Source organism: Chelonoidis abingdonii, chromosome 12, assembly GCF_003597395.2.
Source record: "Chelonoidis abingdonii isolate Lonesome George chromosome 12, CheloAbing_2.0, whole genome shotgun sequence".
Classification (NCBI taxonomy): Eukaryota; Metazoa; Chordata; order Testudines; family Testudinidae; genus Chelonoidis; species Chelonoidis abingdonii.
Genome location: NC_133780.1, coordinates 2,605,787 through 2,625,409, shown reverse-complemented (window position 1 = coordinate 2,625,409; position 19,623 = coordinate 2,605,787). Strand labels below are relative to the sequence as shown.

At 51.3% G+C, this 19,623-nt stretch overlaps 2 protein-coding genes and 1 pseudogene across 2 annotated transcripts in view; 1 reads left to right on the top strand and 2 right to left on the bottom strand.

Moving 5' to 3' along the window:
• LOC116825153 (early activation antigen CD69-like) overlaps window positions 1-19,617 on the bottom strand; it is a 114,079-nt gene extending 94,462 nt beyond the window's left edge. The window contains exon 1 of the transcript XR_012656890.1: window positions 19,511-19,617. The gene's annotated coding sequence lies outside the window, so the exon portion shown is untranslated. The remainder of the gene's footprint in view (window positions 1-19,510) is intronic.
• LOC116825152 (killer cell lectin-like receptor subfamily F member 1) overlaps window positions 1-19,623 on the bottom strand; it is a 212,635-nt pseudogene that overhangs the window by 166,493 nt on the left and 26,519 nt on the right.
• Window positions 128-10,029, top strand: LOC116835987 (killer cell lectin-like receptor subfamily B member 1B allele C). The gene is made up of 6 exons (XM_032799296.2): window positions 128-212; window positions 4,580-4,675; window positions 7,046-7,195; window positions 8,110-8,264; window positions 9,083-9,195; window positions 9,878-10,029. The coding sequence occupies exons 1-6, from the start codon at window positions 128-130 to the stop codon at window positions 9,999-10,001; spliced, it is 723 nt and encodes a 240-aa protein (XP_032655187.1). The 3' UTR covers window positions 10,002-10,029.

Here is a 19,623-nt window from a genome sequence, read left to right as displayed (position 1 = left end):
AGAGGAGTGGAATTCAGCTCTCAGAGGCGGCACTTCCTGACGTTGGATTGAGATCAATTACATTCACATACCTAGCAGCAGGCTGCCTTGAAAACACAGCCAGGTGCTCCTATCAGCTGCTTGCATCATGGCTGGGGAGATAGTCTATGCCGAGCTGAACCTCTCCCCTGGCTTTCCTGGCTCCAGGACACCCCTTTCAGCTCAGCCCCTCGGTAAGTGATTTTCATTTCCCCAGGGGTGGTGGGGAGGGGGCTTGTAAACCCAAAGATGGATTTTGCTGGGGAGCCCCTTGCTTTCAGTGACTGCCCCAGAGCAGGTCTGTGCCAGAGGAATTTTTGACTTTTGGGGAGCTGGCTGCAACACTTTTGATCAGCTCTCTGTAGCAGCTCACTTCTGTGTGCGGGGCTCTCGGTGCAGAAGCCTGGGGTGGAAAGGGGAAGTCTATGCACCCACTCGCCAGTCTGGATGGTGCATCAGACGGCACTTCTCCAATTACGACCCACCGAGCTCTAGCTGGGGGCTTGTGATGCTCTAGATGGTTGCATGATGGACTCAGGCTTGCTAGGGCATTGTCAAGAATAATTTGAACTACTCAGACACCTCCCTGGAGTTGGGATGAGCTGTAGGCACCACATTAACTCTACGTGCTGTTGAGACAGCAGGGGCTAGCAGCATTGCACTGGCCCTCGGCAGACTTGAAGTGTAATCTAGGCTCTGCCATGGGCTAGTCACCCTACACCTCTATTTCCCCTCCCACCGAGCTCTTTGAAGCAGGGGCTGTCTCTGCCTATAGGCTCCTGCAGCCCCCAGCCCAACAGGGCCCTGATCTCACAGAGGATCTCAGGGTGCTAGTGGAATTGACTCTTCCTTCCAAGGAAAGCTGGTACATGCAACTGTAATGCTGCGGCCGGACATCCTCTGTAATGGTCCACGGAGCTGCTACTTGAAAGCTGGCCAGCGCTGGCTGGGTGGGGAAGGCTGGCGTCCAGGGTAAGCCCCTGCACTGGGAATTTGGACATGGTGGGTCCTTATTTAGGGCCAGGGATTTCTCAAGTGCTCAGCCCCCCACAGCTGGAGCCAGTTTTCAGTACACAGCTCAGCACCCAGCCTGCCTCTGCCTCTATACTGCACACCAGCAGCCCACGGGGCAGGATTTTGCTGCAAGTGACCAGAGGAGAATTTCACCCAGTGCAGGTACAGTGTAGGGCAGCAATAAGCTACACTGCCAAGCCCTCTTTTGCCCCCTCCCCCAAAAAAAACCCTAGCAAAGAACGGTTTCCAGCAGGGGTGGGGGTCTGGGAGCAGTAAGGAGAATTTCTGCTGCTCCAGATAATCCGAGTTGTTCCAGACTGTTCATAAATTAGAGCAACCTCAAGGCTGCTGTAATTGACACTGGAGGCTGTTTTGGAGAAGCCCAGAATCACAAACCCCAGGGTTGCACTTCCCCTGCTGCACAGACTCTCTGCAATGCACGGCATTAACATGCTTCTTAAGAAATCCTTCAAGTCTATGGGTTCTACCTCACTCTGGGCAGCCCTGACGTCACAGCTCCTATATTTAAGCTATTGTTTCCCCTTCCTGCGTCCCAACCTTTGTGGGGGAAATTCATATTTCTGAAGAGGGCCCAGCGCAAAGGCCAATGCCTTACTTATAACCTGCAGAATAGGACTTAAGTGGTATCTGGCCTTTGTGTTGGTTCTCTATACAGGAGTGAATTTCATCCCATGCACCCAGCGTCTTCAGGACAGGGCATGTATCGTGCTAGGTGTCTGTGATTTATACATGTTGCATGTCTGTAAGTGTCATTCTGATTGTCACGTCTGACCTCCCATATAGCCTAGGCCAGAGAGTTTCACCTACAGATGCCGGCTTTGATTAGAATTCAGCAAAGAACTTAACGGGCGTGCTTCTCTTTAACCACTTCCTTAAGCCCCACTACGGTCGATGAGACTCGAGCACACTCTTAAAGTTAAACCCACGTCCAAGTTCTTTGCTGGATAAGGATGTTTTGCTGAAGTGGGACCTAATGGGCATGACTGAGTCCAACAGGAACAAAGCATGCAGGCCACACTTACAGGATGGGGCACTCTGTCCTGGGAAGCAGGGACTCTGAAAGAGATTTGGAGGTTATGGGGGATAATCAGCTGTATATGAGCTCCTGGTGCGACACTGCGGCCTAAAGGGCTAATGTGACCCCGGGATGCGTAAACAGGGGAATCTCAAGTAGGAGCAGGGAGGTTATTTTACCACTGGATTTGGCCCTGCTGAGACCTCTGCTGGAATCCCGTGTCCAGTTCTAGTGCCCACAATTCAAGAAGGATGTTGCTAAATTGGAGAGGGGTCAGAGAAGAGCCACGAGAATAATTCAAAGATCAGAAAAACTGCCTTGTAGTGATAGACTCAAGGAGCTCCATCTATTTAACAAAGAGAGGGTTAAGGGGTGACTTGATGACAATCTATAAGTATCTACATAAGAAAAAATGAATAACAACCTGTTTATCTAGCAGAGAAAGGTTATTACATGATCCTGTGGTTGGAAGTTGAAGCTAGACAAATTCAGACTGGAAATAAGGTGTAAATTTTTAGCAGGGAGAGGAATTAATCATTGGAACAATTTACCAAGGGTCGTGCTGGATTCGCCATCACTGACAAGTTTTAAATCAACTCTGGGTGTTTTTCTATAAGATCTGCTCTGGGAATTATTCTGAGGAAGTTCTCTGGTGTGTGTAATACAGGAGGTCAGAATGGTTCAATCGGTTTGTGACAAGGGCAGGTATTCTTGTTCTTGGACCTTTTCCATGGAATCTTTTTAATCACCATTTTTTTGTTTTCAAACATCATCATTTTGAAATGTTTTGATTTCAAGACAGAGAAATGTTTAGAAAACATGATCGATGAGGAGAGGTTGAAAGAACTGGATGTGTTTAGTCTAGAGGAGGGACGGCTGAGGGGGAACATGAGACCAGTCTTCCAGTATGAAAACGGTTGTTATAAAGAGGGTGTTGATCAATTGCTCTCCATGGCCACTGAAGGTACGATAATCAGTGATCAGCTTCATTTGCAGCAGGGGAGATTTAGGTTAGATTTTAGGGACAATGTTCTAACTCTACGAGTAGTTAAACACTGAACCAGGTTAGCTAGGGAGGTTGGAGGTTTTTAAGAATAGGTTAAACAAACACCAGTCAAGGATGGTCTAGGGTTAAATACAGTCCTGGCTCAGTGCAGAGTGAGGGAGAGGGGAGGTGGGCTACATGACCCCTTGAGGTCCCTTCCAGCCCTACAGTTCTGTGATTCTGTGTCTTCAAGATTGAAAGATGTTCAGTCTGAAACAATAATGTTATGTGACTGAGCTGACCAATCAAGCTCGGCAATGCGACATAGTAATCAAACCTTGGAAATGGAAAGAGAAAGCACTGATCCAAAGAAGTTTACAAATGTGAAAAAATTTCCAGCCAGAAATATTGCAAATGGGAACCTTTGAGAAAATCAAATCTGGGAAAGCAAAATAATAATAGTGATGCTGAATCCTGCCCGGGGCATTGCAGGTTGCTCAGGGCATGACCCAGGCTCCACCATCCCTGGCTCACCTGGGCTGCTCTTTGTCTGACTTCTGTGTTGTTATGTTCTGTAAGTTCTCTCTCTCTCTGGGGACTGCTCGATGGAGGGAGTCTTTGATAGGCTCCTTTTGCATGTTTTTCCAGCTGCCCAATGGCCGATGTGCCGCTTCATTCTTAACATAAGAACGGCTATCCTGGGTCAGGCCAATGGTCCGTCTAGCCCAATATCCTGTCTTCCAACAGTGGCCAAAGAAAACGCATCCCAGATCTTTCCAGTTTCTGTTCTGGATAACTTTAGAGAGCAGATGTTGTTGGACTCTCTAACAGGATCTTGGCATTTGTTATTAATTCATTTAATGTCTAGTAATTTTCTAAGGCATTTGCTTTCCAAGGTATTTAGACATCTGGCTATGCCTTCGGTGGATTTCCAGCTTTCACATCAATACATTAGGGTGGAAATAACATTTGAGTTGAACTTTCATTGTTTGGTCTTTAAACTGTAGATTTGCAATGACCAAATCTTGTTTAAGATGGTTCATGCAGCTGCTGCCTTGCTAATTAGTGACATTATTTCCTCCCGGACTTTCTGTTGGCGTGCATGTTACAGCCGAGGTGTGCAAATACATAATGAACACAATAGACAATAATTAAGAACAATGCAATCAAACAGAAAAACGAACCCCCAAAACAACAAACAAATATGGCGAGGAATAAAAAAAAAGGGGGGGTTCATTTAAAAATGCAGGAAATGTAAAATAGAGAAAATGTCGATATTTTCATAAAAATTCAAAATGGCCAAAATTTCATCCCATTGACTTGACATAAAAAGTCAGGCAGCTCTCGAGTCATCCCAGCCTGGCCTACAGAGGAAAACAGGGGAGTGTATAGGCCCCAATCCTGTAATAACCCCATGTGGGCATAGGATTCTACTCACACTGTAAGCCTGGGGCCATATTTTTTTTTTAAAGGGTCTTCCATACGCCAGATTCCGACTGTTTTTCACCAGACGTTGGCTCTTACAGGTCCCGCATGTCCCTGGTGGCATCGGACAGCACTGTGGGGTGGATGGATTGGGAATATTGTCCTGGTGATTGCTGTGATAGCGCTGGGGATTTGGGGTGAGTAGCTGGCAGCTCTGTGTTTATGCACATGGGTCCATCAGTGTATAGCATGGATTGTCCCGTCCCTCCAGAACTCCATTGTGGGTCCCTCCCACTAGCTGGGTAAATTTATTTGATGTTCCAAAGAGCTTGACTGTAACATAGAGAGAAAATTAGATAGATGGGTGTCCATGGGGATGGATGGATGGATAACTAGATAGATCCAGGCATATGCTAGAACTGGTTAAAGATAAGAGGAACATTTTAGTGATATATTTAAAACAAACAAAAAACAAAAACAAAAAAAACAACTTGTCAACCTCTTTTCAAAATTCAAAAGAGCCCCTAAATTTTGAAAGTTCAAAATTTAGAAAGCTCCGCAAGTTGGCTGAAAAATGGGAGGGAGTGGAGAGAATTATGTGACAGTTTCATCAACATTTTTCTTCATTTTTTGTTTCAAATTTCAGAATTACATCGACATTTTAAAATTAGAAAAAAAAATCAGCCAACTCTGTTACTAGCGCTGACTGAGAATTTCTCATCCAAATGTGTTTTTTAAAAGGAAAAAGACAGTCCCTACCCCAGCTGAGATCAGGGCCCTGTTGTGCCGGGCGCTGCACAGACACACAGCGAGAGACAGTCCCTGCCCAGCTGAGATCAGGGCCCTGTTGTGCCGGGCGCTGCACAGTCACACAGCGAGAGACAGTCCCTGCCCCAGCTGAGATCAAGTCTCCATTGTGCTGGGCGCTGCACAGACACCCAGCAAGAGACAGTCCCTCCCCTCTCCCCACAAGAACTCACAATCTAAATAGGCACAACAGTCAAAGAAAAGAGGTGAAATTACTTGGCCAAGATTGTACAGCAGATCTGTGGCACAGCTAAGATTTGAATCCTGATTTCTTACCCGTTAACTTACGATGCCTTTCCATTAATCACGCTAGGCGCTGGACTGGCCAGTACCACCCCCTGGGAGTTCCAGAGGCATTGCTGAAATTTCAAAAACTCAAACATTTCCACTTGCTAGAAAATCTGGAGCAGGGGGAAATTATCCTAATATACCCCCTCCCCCAGCTTTTCATCAACATTGGGCATTTTTATACAATTGTCATCAGAATGTAAGATTAGGAAAAAACGTAGCTGGTCGATAAATGGACAAAGGATGTCACCAAAATATGGCTGGGGATTTTCCCCCTAAATAGCTTGTTCCCATCGGCAGGCTAACATGTCAGACAGTGGGTGATGGGACTGGGTGGGAGCGCATAAGTTCTCAGAGAGGAAGGCTGGCTCAGTGGGTCAGGAGCTCTGGGACCAATTCCTGGGTCTTGCACAGATTCCGATGTGATCCTGGCCTGGTCCCTTAAGGCTGGAATTCCACAGGGGTTTGGGCACCTAACAGTGGAGCTAGGGACCTAGTGGGTTGTTTTTAGGCACCTAATGCTTATTGAAATCACTGGGAATTGGGCACCTAGGACCTAGGTTCTCAAATGTATTTAGGTGCCCAATACTCAAGGGAGCTAGGTGCTTCTGAAAATACTACTTGGGGCCTATCTGCAGCTTTAGGTGCCTAAATCCCTTTAATAATCTGTCCCCATGAGCCTCCCCTGCATCATAGGGAATGTGGGTGAGGGTCAGAGACAGTAAGTGATAGGGGCCAGATAAACACCACAACAGACAGGCTGAGCCCCCTCAGGGTGTCTGCATTAGCGGGGGAGGCTGTCTGAGAGCCCCATTTTGACTGAGCCAACTTCCATAGCATCAGAGAGCTCCAGATGCTGTGACCACCACCCTGACGCCCACACGGCTGCAGCCCAGCATTTCAGCTTCCTGTATGATATCACACCCCCACCCACACGGCTTCCAGCCCCTCCTCTCACTGGAGCATGACACAGGGTAAGGAGGGCTACACAACATTGAACCTGCAGCCCAGAGAGGTGGCTCAGGTGGCCTGTTCCCCAGCCCAGAACCCAGGATGGTCCTCGGCATCTTGAGGAGTTCCATGCCTCAGTTTCCCCACCTGTACAATGGGGATAACAGCCCTGTGCCCTGCCTCACGGGGAGGTTGAGTAGAGAAATCCAGTACAGACTGTGAGGTGCTTTGATACATCAGTGATGGGCACTGGGAAACTTATACAGATGCAAACATGAGCTCAGTTTGCAAAGAGGCCCAAGGGATTTAGGCACCCAGCTCCCACTGATTTTCAGTCCAGACACTTTTTTAGACCAGGGCCCTTTGGGGCTGCTCCGAAGTCCACTGAAGTCAGTGGCGATGGGGCTGAACAGGTTTTGGGGCAGGTCTTGTGTCTCCACATGGCTCTGTGCTGGTGCTTTTACCAGCAACTCCCACGACATTGACCGGTTGCCCTCTCTCCCACCGATGCTGCTTTGCAGTTTCCTACTTCATGTCTGAGAAGGGACAGACCCTGGCAGCCCCTGGGAGCGACGGAGCCGGGAGCAGAGACCCCAGTACAGCAGAATGCAGCACCCTTCTGGAGCGTTTCCGATCCCAGCTGTGTCCCCTGGCCCAGCCTGGCCCAGCAGGTAACCCTAGCGCGTGTGTCTCTGAGCGTTTCCGATCCCAGCTGTGCCACCCGGCCCAGCCCGCCCCAGGCACAGCCAGTGGGAACCCAGCTGCCGTCCCACCCCTGGGGATCCTGCAGGGCAGGGACACGCCGCCCCCTGCTGGCCGCACTGATCTGCCACCAGCCCCGCTCTGTGCCAGGCTGTCAATGTACCTGCCTCAGCTGGGACCGGGCCTGGGGCAGCGCCATCTAATGGCTGTTCAGGGTAGCACCCAGCCATGAAGATAACAATGTCATACAAAACTGTCCAATGTTTTTCAGTGCGTGTTGGAGTAGGGGGGGTTTCACATCTTATTAGTGAGATTGTCTTATGGTCCCACCCACTCCCGTTCCCTGGCATCTGAGCCCCATGTCCCCTCCCAATCCCCATCACCCTGGGTCCCAGCTTCCCCTCCTGTTCCCAGTTTAACACCACCCCTTCCCCCCAGTTCCTCCAAGACCCTTCTAGGCTGTTCTGGCAGTGTAAAGGGGCCTTAAAGTAAGTACATAGGCCTCTGAGAATTTCCCCTGTCCTGGTGCGGGGGGAGGGGTTGCTCTCCAGCTGGTGTGGAGCTGGGGTAAGGGCCCTCACCCACTTCATTCCAGACCCCCAAAATGGGGGGCAGATTGGTAGTGTGGCTAGAGTGCAGTGCATTGTGGGTGTTCTTTGCTACTCAGGGCTCATATGGGAGCACTGGATAAGGCAGAGCAGCCCCGAGGCTGCTGTAGCTGACGCCAGCAGCCAGGCAGGGCCTGACCCAGCCCCAGATTTCAGGGAGCACAAAGGGGACTCAAACCAATTTAAACCCTGTTCCTGCCCCAGTTTCAAGATGGGAGTAGCCGGGAATGAGGCCCAGAGGGCTCAGAGCATTAATGACACCTGTCTGTTTGCAGGGGGCTCCGGGTGCAAACTCTGCCCCACAGACTGGCAGCTGCATGGGGACAAGTGCTACTGGGTCTCCAGAGGAAGTAAAATGTGGAGCGAGAGCCGCGTCGACTGCTCAGCGAGGGGCTCCCAGCTGCTGGTGATCCGCGACCCCGAGGAGCTGGTAAAGGGGAAGATACCTTCCTGCTAGAGCTGCCCCTGCAGGGCTGGGCCCTGGGTGCAGAGTCCAGGGGCGCATAGGCTACATGGTAAAGCTGGGATTGTCAAAGCTGCCCAGAGGATTTGGACACCCCATTCCAATTGTTAATAATGGGGTCTCCAAGTCCCCTAGAGAGTTTTAACAATCCCAGCCTAATTCAGTAGCCCCAGGATCAGGGGCACACAAAGGCGGCTTCAACTCACTGGTACCTGCCCCCTTCTGGGGTGTGCCCAGCCCAGCTCAGCTGGAGAGAGGGCTGGGGGTGTGAGGATGGGGGCTACAGAGAGACGGGGGATGAATGCAGAGGGGAAAGAAAGCCAGTTCAATCCAGCATATCAGCAAGAGCTGGTACGCCGTGCCGGACTGGAACAGCTTCCCTGATGCTGATTTAAAGGGCCTAGGGCTCCAGCAACTGCAGGGAGCCCTGAGCCCTTTAAAGCGCTGCCGGAGCAGGGCTCGCACGGTGATTTAAATGGCCTGGAGCTCCGTGGCGGCCAGAACCCCAGGCCCTTTAATTCGCCCCTGAGCTCCCAGGCACCTTTAAGTTTCTTTCATTCCTGGATGTACTGGGATTGATGGATGGATAGACTATGGGGGATAGTTGGATGGATGGATGGGTGTGTATGGGGACAGATGTATGGGGCTGGATACTGGGCGTGTATTGGGATAGATGGACAGACAGACAGACGTTCTGGTCCTGAAGTTGTTGACAAGCTGGATTCCCAAGAGAAGAGCCCGACCGCACGTCTGGTCACCAGCTGCCTGTCACACACTCCCTGCAGGCATCTCTACAGCACCTGACACACGCTCCAAATCAGTTCTGGGTCGGACTGTCCGTCCCCTCCCCAGAGAAGGCCTGGACCTGGCTGGACGGCTCCCGGCTGGATCAGACCCAGTGAGTGATTCCTTGAGTCAAACACTTTCCCCCCATCTGTGGGCAGAAGGGGTCAGTGCCAGGGATGGAGGAGGTTTGGGGGGAAGGTTGGGAGCTCAGGGGGAGCCATGTTCAGTGTCAGACGATGCTGAGACCCCAGGAGGGCGGCTGGGGAGCCCAGCTGAGAGGAGGGCTGGGTGGGAGCAGACAGGGCCATGGGGCAGGGAGAGATTTGCGCATCCCCCAGCACAGAGATGGTGGCTGGAGCCCTGGGGGTGGGGGAGGTGGCCCAGAGTTGGGATGTGGAGGGAGAAGAGCAAAGGGGCCAGGCCAGAGCCCTGGGGATCCCCCAGACAATGGGGCAGGGGGGAGGGGGAGACACAGAGCAGCCAGAGGCAGGAGGGGACCAGGAGGGGGCAGCGTCGGCCCAGCCCAGTGGGGAGGGGACGCGGAGCAGGGGAAGGAGCTGGACAGGGTCTAGCCCGGCAAGGAGGAGAAGGCTGGAGCGGGTCCCTGGGGTCTGGGCAGGGAGAGGCCATTCGAGACCCTGGCAGGGTCCTGACAGTGGGGAGAGGGGGCAGCCCCCAGGGCAGAGCTGGAGGAGACGATGGCTGCGGATCCTGTTAGAACAGGGTAGAGCCGCTACCCACTGTGTGTGATGGACCCACACGTGCTGACAGGGCCCCTCTCCTTCTTCCCACAGGCTCCCAGTGTCAGGCCCGGCTGAGGGGAACAGTTGTGGGGTGGTGAAGGGGAATCGGATTCGTTCTGACGCCTGCAGCTCTGCATTTCAGTGGATTTGCCAGAGAGACGCCGTCCCGCTCTGAACAGGGTACGGGGGAGACCTCAGCGCACGGCACCGTTAGCCCCATGTCACGCACGGGGAAACTGAGCCAGAGCCACTGACCTGCCCGAGATCATGGCGAGTTTGTGGCAAAGTGAAAATGGAACCCAGGGGGTCTGACTCCCATCCCCCCTCTCTCTAACCCCCCAGCCTCTCCCTCTCTCCCAGGGCTGGGATTAAACCCCAGGAGTCCTGGCTCCCAGTCCTACCGCAGGTGAAAGAGTTGAAAGGTTAATTCCACAGAGAAGAACAATTCCCAGCTCTGGCGTTACATGTTCCAGCAGGAGTTGCAAGCGCTGCAGGGGCCGGGCTTGGGCCATAGCTTTAATGCTCTGCACAGCCCTGGGGCAGTTTAACCCTCTCCACCCCGCACCTGGGAAGGAGGAATCTGCCAGATTCTCATCGGGTGTAAATCAGCCTCCATCTAGGGACTCCAATGGAGCAGCACTGACTGACCCGAGCTGGGATCTGGCCCCAGTGACTCCAGCGGGGCTAGGGTGGATTCACACCAGGTGGGGATCTGGGTTTTCATCTGCATTTCACTCCTGGTTAATTTCTTTGCACCTCTCTGCCAGGTCCCACTCTGAGCTCTCTTCCCCGGCCCGCCCATTACTCCCGTCCGGCCTGTGACTTGACGCACTTCTGCCCATCCTGCCCTAACGGATCATTAACTCCTGTCACTAATGATGGGGTCTCAGCTTCCCCAGTCAGGCACCAGAGATTTACCAGGCTGACGTGCTGTTCACTTGCTACCTCCTCAGAGCATCGTTAAGGGAATCAGTGCCCCGATCCCAAACGGAACCTTTCCATGAGTGTTAGAATCAGAGAATCTTAGACTTTAAGGTCAGAAGGGACCATTATGATCGTCTAGTCTGAGCCCCTACACAACGCAGGCCACAGAATCTCACCCACTCACTCCTGTAACAAACCTCTGACCTATGTCTGAGCTACTGAAGTCCTCAAATCGTGGTTTAAAGACTTCAAGGTGCAGAGAATCCTCCAGTAAGTGACCTGTGTCCCACCCTGCAGAGGAAGGTGAAACCCCCCGAATCTGCCCTGGAGGAAAATTCCTTGTTGACCCCAAATATGGCGATCAGCTAAACCCTGAGCATGTGGGCAAGACTCACCAGCCGGCACCCAGGAAAGAATTCTCTGCAGTAACTCAGTTCCCATCCCATCTAACATCCCATCACAGGCCATTGGGCATACCTACCGCTAATAGTCAAAGATCAATTAATTGCCAAAGTTAGGCTATCCCATCATACCATCCCCTCCGTAAACTTATCCAGCTTAGTCTTGATGCCAGATGTGTTTTGCCCCCACTGCTCCCCTTGGGAGGCTGTTCCAGAACTTCGCTCCTCTAATGGTTAGAAACCTTCATCTAATTTCAAGTCTAAACTTCCCGATGGCCAGTTTATATCCATTTGTTCTTGTGTCCACATTGGTACTGAGCTTAAATAATTCCTCTCCCTCCCTGGTATTTATCCCTCTGATATATTTATAAAGAGCAATCATATCCCCCCTCAACCTTCTTTTGGTTAGGTTAAACAAGCCAAGCTCTTTGAGTTTCCTTTCATAAGACAGGTTTTCCATTCCTCGGATCATCCTAGTAGCCCGTCTCTGAACCTGTTCCAGTTTGAATTCATCTTTCTTAAACATGGGAGACCAGAACTGCACACAGTATTCCAGACGAGGGCTCACCAGTGCCTTGTATAACGGTACTAACACCTCCTTATCTCTACTGGAAATACCTCGCCTGATGCATCCCATGACTGCATTCGCTTTTTTCATGGCCCTATCACATTGGTGGCTCATAGTCATCCTGTGCTCCACCAATACTCCAAGGTCCTTCTCCTCCTCTGTTACCGCCAACTGGTGCCTCCCCAGCTTGTAACAACAGTTCTTGTTGTTAATCCCTAAATGCATGACCTTGGTGTTGCTTGGTGATCTCTGGGGTCAATTTCTCTGTCGGAGGAGCAGGGTTGGGATGCTCAGTGGCAGTGCAGGTAGCACCACGGGGAGAGCTGGGGGCTGACGAACGCCCTGGTACTCAGAGGCCTGGCAGCCCAGGAGGAGATGGACTGGGAAAGCTGGAGGGCAAGCTGACTGGCCAAGCCAAACAGACCCCAGTGTCTTTAGGAGCTGCCCCCCAGACAGCTGGGCTTGTGACTGCCAGAGAACAGAACTGGGCTGGTCTGCAGGAGAGACAGGGCTGCTGAGTGCAGACTCATTTGGGGTTTGGTCACTGGGGCTAGGCGAATGCACCCTGGTGACGGCGATGTCAGGGGAGGCAGGTAGCGTGGCCTAGTGGTTAGCACACTGGCCTGGGACATGGAAGGCTAGGTTCTGTCCCTCGCTTTGCTACAGAAGGGCCACCCTGGCGTTTGCTGCACCCTCTCTCACCCCCGGCCTCGGCTGACGGGCTGGATGCCCTGGACCTGCTGGGTGACTCCGCGTAAGACACTTTGTCTCTTTAGGTTTGTCTGCACCAGGTGTTCTCCAATGTCATTGCTCCGCACTCCCCTTCTGACAATAAAAATGACTACATGGCCCCAGGAGGGGGAACCGAAGCCTGAGTCATTCTGCTGTCCCAGGCCAGGGGGCAAGAACCAAACCTCAGGGGCTCCAGCCCTGGGGAAGGGGCACTGCTACCTGAGCCCTGCTGACCAGAGCTGAAATCCTCGGACTTCGGCCCCAGGCAGCGGGGCTCAGTCTTTGCCTTCAGCCCCAGGCCCCAGCAAGTGTAACACCAGCCATGGCGACCCTATTAAAATGGTGTTGCGACCTAAGTTCCCTCTAAGCTATGCAGCTGCAGAGTTACCTGTTAAGCCCCACACAGGGGCTCAGGGCTGCGGCGGGGAAAGATGCTTCTACCCCAGCATGGACCTGCCCCGGATTTGAGGTGGGTGGCAGCCTCCCTCGTCCCAGACCTTTGGACTCAGGGCCTGGGCTCGCTGTTGATAAACTGTTGTTGCTCAGCCCCTGCCTGAGGTCCTAAGCACCTGACTCACCATTGCCCCAGGGCCTGGGCTGACTGCGTTTCTGCCCTCACAAAGGCTGCGGAGGAAGACTCCTGCCCCGGACTAATTCCCTGCTAGGCGGTGGGGGTCCCCGCCGCCCCAGGGAGAGACGAGCCCCGGCTAACCTCATTACATCCTCACACCCCAAGCCTCTGCCCCAGCCCTGGGCCCCCTCCAACACCCCAAACCTCTTCATCCCACCCCCATCACATGAATTTTGGTATGTGTCACATATCACCTCCATATTGGTGCATATACCAAAATTCATTCCGCCAATGGATGTAACACATTAGAGGGAACACTGGTCGTGACCCGCTTTGGGGGTCCCGACCCACAGTTAGAAACCGCTGGTCTACGCTACAATTAGACACTTGGGTCAGCTGGCTCCGGTGCATGGGGCTCAGGCTAAGGGGCTGTTTAATTGCCAGGTGAACATTCTGGCTTGGGGTGGAGCCTGGGCTCTAGGACCTTTCCCCCTCGTGGGGGTCGCAGAGCCCCAGTCGCTACACTTCAGTTAAACAGCCCCTTTATCTGAGGCCATGTCAGCTGGCACGGGCCAGCCTCAGGTGTGTAACTGCAGAGCAGTCACCCTTTGTTCCTCAGTTTCCCCGGCTGAGAAACGGGGATAATGAGACTCTGTGAAGTGCTTTAAGCTCTACTGCTGGAAAACTCTAGATCAGAGTGAGGGATTATCACTATCGCATGGACAGGAAAGATTTCTGTTGAACCGTGCAAAAGCTGAGTGTGTTTATTGTTGATGGGCCACAGAGTGGCCAGACCCTGGCTTGGGATTCAAGACACCTGGGTTTATTCCTGTCTCTGACCTGTTCTGTGACTTTCCACAAATCACTTACACTCTCTGTACTCGTTTCCTCTCCCAGCCTTTATCTGTCTTGTCTATTTAGACTTGAACTGCTTGGGGCAGGGACTATCTCTCAGTGTGTGTCCGTGCAGCGCCTGGCACAATGGGGCCCTGATCTCAGCTGGGGCAGGGACTGTCTCTCCCTGCGTGTCTGTGCAGCGCCCGGCACAACGGGGCCCTGATCTCAGCTGGCGCAGGGACTGTCTCTCCCTGTGTGTCTGTGCAGCGCCCGGCACAATGGGGCCTGATCTCAGCTGGGGCAGGGACTGTCTCTCCCTGCGTGTCTGTGCAGCACCCGGCACAATGGGGCCTGATCTCAGCTGGGGCAGGGACTGTCTCTCGCTGTGTGTCTGTGCAGCGCCCGGCACAACGGGGCCCTAATCTCAGCTGGGGCAGGGACTGTCTCTCACTGTGTATCTGTGCAGTGCCCAGCACAACGGGGCCCTGATCTCAGCTGGGGCAGGGACTGCCTCTCCCTGTGGGTCTGTGCAGCACCCAGCACAATGAGTCCCTGATCTCAGCTGGGGCAGGGACTGTCTCTCCCTGCGTGTCTGTGCAGCGCCCGGCACAATGGGGCCTGATCTCAGCTGGGGCAGGGACTGTCTCTCTGTGTGTGTCTGGGCAGCGTGAGGTACAAAAGGGCCCTGATCTCAGCTGAAGCCCCTAACTGCTGATGTGGTACTGTCATAAATATAAAGAAAAAGGTAGCATAAAATCCCTCAACAGCTGTACTGAATCACTTTATCTGTAAGGGGTTAAATAGCTCAAATTACCTAGTTGGCACCTGCCCAGAAGGACCAATGAGGAAAGAAGATACTTTCAAATGGGGGGGGGGGGGGGAGGATTTGTTTGTGGCTCTTTGTTGTTCCCTCTCCAAACAGAGGGAGAGACCAAGCAGGTATAAAATTTTCTGAAAATATACCTGGAATGACCCATCTAAAATTACAGAAATTGTAAGTAGGCAAAGAAATGCGTTAGGTTATCTTTTGTTTTACTTTGTGAATTTGCCTATGCTACAAAGGTAGTTTTATTCCTGTTTTTGTAACTGTGAAGCTGAGTCCAGAGGGGAATCCTGTGTTTTAAATCTTATTACGCTCTAAGTTACCTTCCATCCTGATTTTGCAGGTGTGATTCTTTTCCTTTTTTCTTTATAAGAAAGTTCTTTTAAGAACCTGATTGATATTAGTGTCCTAAAGATAAAGGGGCTGGTCTTTAGTTACATTGCTAAGGCAATTGGCTGGTATATTATTCTCAAGCCTCCTCAGGAAAGGGGGTGAAGGGGCTTGAGGGATATTTTGGGGTAATAGGGATTCCAAGTGACCCTTTTCCTGAATTTTTGTGTAACTCACTTGGTGGTGGCAGCAATACCACCAAGGAAAGAAATGTGTGGCTTGGGGAAGTTCTATATCCCAGAATGTGGGCCGGAGGGAACTATGTCTGACACAAATCTTTTTATCTTCCTGATGCTTAGCACAGGGGTTAGGGTGCGTGTGTGTCACTGTTCACAGTTTGTCTGATCAGGAATTGTGCCTGGGAATTGCGCCTGGCCAGAGAGAGAACAGCCCGGCTCTTTGATCTCTCGCACACACACTCCAGTGGGCTCATGACACACCTGTTCTTTCCCAGGGCACAGACACCAGTGCAGAGCCCGGCCCTTCATAGGCAGAGCTCAGAGAAAAGCCCAGTAGTGCAGTGCCCTTCCACTAGAGGGCATCACCCCCTCCCCCCATGGGCAGTTTCCCCTCATTCTGGGGGAGTCCTTCCCCGGCAGGCAGAGGGGAAACGGAGGATGACAAGAAAAGAAAGACGCTCACATTGTCCTCAGCACGTTAGTCCTTGTGGGGAGGGGAGCTCACAGCCCTGTTGGGAGGATGCAGCTGCTGCCTCAGTTTCCCTGCTCGGTTGGGAGGAGACGTTCACATGAGGACTTAAGTTTACAAAATAAAAGTTTCCATTCTGGGAGCTGGTATATTATTATACAAATAATTATGTACACACGTATATACACACACAGACGTCTGTCCTAGCACGTCCCAGCAATCCCCTCCTGGTTGCGGCGTCTCTTCACACTCTCACAGCGCTCAGCAGGGCCTGCACAACAGCCCTTCTCCATGTACAGCAGAGTTCATGTGTCCTTGGCCCAGGCTGCAGGGTTCACACCGGCCCCTTCGCCCCACGGCTGCAGGGTTCGCAGCACCTCCCGAGGCTCCTGCCCTGGGCCTCTGACAGGAGGGACACAGCAGGCTTGGCTGCTCCCCTTCTGATTTCCAAGTCAAAAGGTTCCTGTCTCTGTGCCAGAGAGTGAGCTGGGGGCTGCTGGCTAATCCATACCCTCACCCCAGTCCCCAACTGGGCCAATGGGGGCCAGAGGCTCCAAGGGAGGAGCTACCTGATGCCCTTCAGCGAGTGTCTCTCTTCCTTGCTGCTGGGCTGTTCCCCTTCGCCAGCCCCATCCAGTTCCCCACTCGCTGAGGCAGCTTGGGCCAGCCCCATTGACAGGACAAGGCCCGACTCACTTTGCTCTGCCTGCTGGTTTCTCTGTTAGTTTGCTGCAGATCCAGTGTCCCTCCCTGGAGCAGCCTGAACTGGCAATTTCACCATTGTCCGCAAAAGCACACAGGCCTCCTCCCACTATTATAAACCTGCAACAACAAATAATAATAAAAACCCGACACAACTGTTAGAGCAGCTATGACATTACACTCCATATGTTCTATGGAAATATGCTTATGAGTGTGAATATGGTGTAACTGGAATATGCTTTATGCAAAAGATCTCTTGTAAGGTATCAAAACAAAGGTTATAACCTCCTGAACAGATTCCTCCTATTTGTACGCATGTATCATCCCTGTATCTGAAGCTGGAAATATGAAGTAGAACTCTGAGGTCCTATTGTAATTATGCAAAGTGTGGGCCATTACTGGTGGTTTAGAATCTTGATGGCTCCCATAGACTCGGACAATTGATGGTAAAATAGTTTATTTACCTGCAAACCTTTCTGTGTAGGTGTGGGCCAACCCGGGAAGAATGGAGACCAGGGGCTTTACAGTGACGTGTCACATGATACTGGAACCCATCTTAATCCTTGTACTTTTCCATTGATGAGGTGGGGATGGGGACAAGCACAGACAGATTCCTGCCTTGTGCCAAAGCTATAAAAAGGGGTGGAGCAGGACAAAGGGGGCTGCAAGTCATGAAAAAACCCCTGGTTACCACCTTAGATGTCTGCTGGAACTAACAAGGACTGTACCAGGGGAAAGGATTGGGCCCAGACTAGGAAAGAATCCAGTCTGTGAAGTAAACTTATTGGAATATCTTTAAGGGCGAGATATTACCTGTAACTAGATCCCCAGTGTATTAAATTAGCCTTGTGTATTTTGTTTTATTTTGCCTGGTAACTTACTTTGTTCTGGATGTTATTACTTGAAACCACTTAAATCCTACTTCTTATACTTAATAAAATCACTTGTTTATTAATTAACCCAGAGTAAGTGATTAATACCTAGGGGAGCAAACAGCTGTGCATCTCTCTCTCAGTGTTATACAGCGTGGACAATTATGAATTTGCCCTGTATAAGCTTTATAAAGAGTGAAACGGATTTATTTGGGGTTTGGATCCCACTAGGAGCTGGGTGTCTGGGTGCTGGAGACAGGTATCCTGCTGATCTGTTTTCAGTTGAGGTCTGCAGCTTTGGGGGCATGGCCCAGACCCTGGGTCTGGGTTGCAGCAGGCTAGCGTGTCTGGCTCAACAAGGCAGGGGTCTGGAGTCCCAATCTGGTAGGGCAAATGGGCTCAGAGGTAATTTCAGCACATCAGGTGACAGTCCCAAGAGGATGTCAGTGACTGAACCTGTCTCAGCTTCAACTAGCAGTGAAAATCCAGCCTCGAGCAATTCACCCCAGGGCACATGGCAAATCTATGGGAGAGCCAGGCACTGAACCCTGATTTCCCAAGTCACAGCCCCAGGCCTGAACCACGAGACCAGTGTTCTGTTTTAAATGTGAGCTGCAACATTTACAGAGTTAACAGAACTAAAATGGACCCACCAGTTGTTGAATTCAGTGCCATTGGTCCACATCCAGGGTTTGTCTGGTTCCCTCCAGAGGCCAATCCAGTGGTCAAAACGTCCTTTATAGCGCATGAGGAAATCCTTTGTTAAAAAAGTAACAGCAAATACACCTTACACATCTCCATGTCTGGGTTCTCTACAACCTACACTGGATTCTCTGGGATGCTACACAGGGAGCTGGGCAGGTGGTCCAGGCTGGGAATTCTACACCAAGAAATGAATCCCCAAGTCAGAGGCAGCACCCGTCCGCTCCATGAACTATGGGTTGGTCAGTCCCTGCAGGGCCATGGTGATAAGACTAGTCTAGTGTAAGGGAACTGGCTGAAGATTTTCCATCAAAATATTTCTGAGACAGAAAACGTATTTCCTATAAAGTTGAATTTTTCCTACATTTAAATTTGATTTCCCTGAAAAGTTTCTATTTTTCATTGAGCAATGATTTTGTTTCAGGTCAGTTCAACATTAATCTGTATCCAGCTGGGTTGCCAAGGTGCTTCATGAGAGTTATAGTTTGGGCCTCATACCTCTATTCCGGGTTGAGTTCCCCCAGACTACATCTCCTATAATGCACCATGGTTCCCCTACTGGCTGAGCCACTGCTGGGCATCATGGGAGATGTAGTCCAACCCGGGATCTCAGCACACAGAAGTGGGCAGAAGGCCCCCAGACTACAACTCCCATGAGGAGCCACAGGCGCTATTCAATGTTGGACCATGCTGAAACAAAATGTTCTGATTTGGTTTGAAAAACCAAACTGCTTTGCTATGTGAATGAGGAGAGAAATTGGTTTGATCAAATGAGGAAATCAGATATTTTCACACATTTCTGGAACTGAATGCAAAGTAAAAAGTTTGTGTATTTCAACTTTTCATCCTGAATCATGACAGAGACAAATGTGAAAGTGTCAGAATGTTCCATCTCAATTCTGATTTAGCAGCTACCTGGCTCAGATTCTCAGCTGCATTCCAGACCTTTACCACTCCTGCATTCTTACCAAATCCCATGATTTTACTGAGAGACTCATGCTGTTGGGTGCTTTTCTTGATACCCCAGCTCCTGGAGTCAGGTGATTACAAGACACTCATCTTTCTTAAGTTTCTAGCCCCCATGATTGCAGAGAAAAACTTGTAAATGTGACCCCTAAAAGCTATGAAACCAGAAAACAAATTAAAAACCATGACAGCTGTTATTTTAAAGTCAATCTCATGGTTTGGGGGGTCCCAATCCATGATTTTTGAGCACTTGGGTGGGCAATGCTGCTCCTGTCCCATTAAAGGGGCTGGAAAGCAACTGGATTCCCCTGCTAGGGATTCCCCTGGAGCAGAGGGTTGGCACATTAGCCCCACACTGCTCCGACTCAACCCCCAGTGAACGGGGAGGATGGCGAGTGGGTGGAGCTCTCTGTACTCTGGCTATTCTGGGATGTGAGAAGTTGCCCTAAATTCAAGCAGCATCTGAGGCCCTGCCAGGCCCAGGAAAAACACAGCATAAAGTCGCCTTTGCCACCCCCACCCTGTGCAGCCCAGAATCTGGGTCTCACCATTTCCTGCTGGGTGTCAATCACAGCCAGGGAGGCACCGAGGGCAGAGCAGTGCCTCTGGCTGTAGGTCCAGTTCCCTTCAGCCTCTGAGAAATAGTAACACTTCCCCAGGT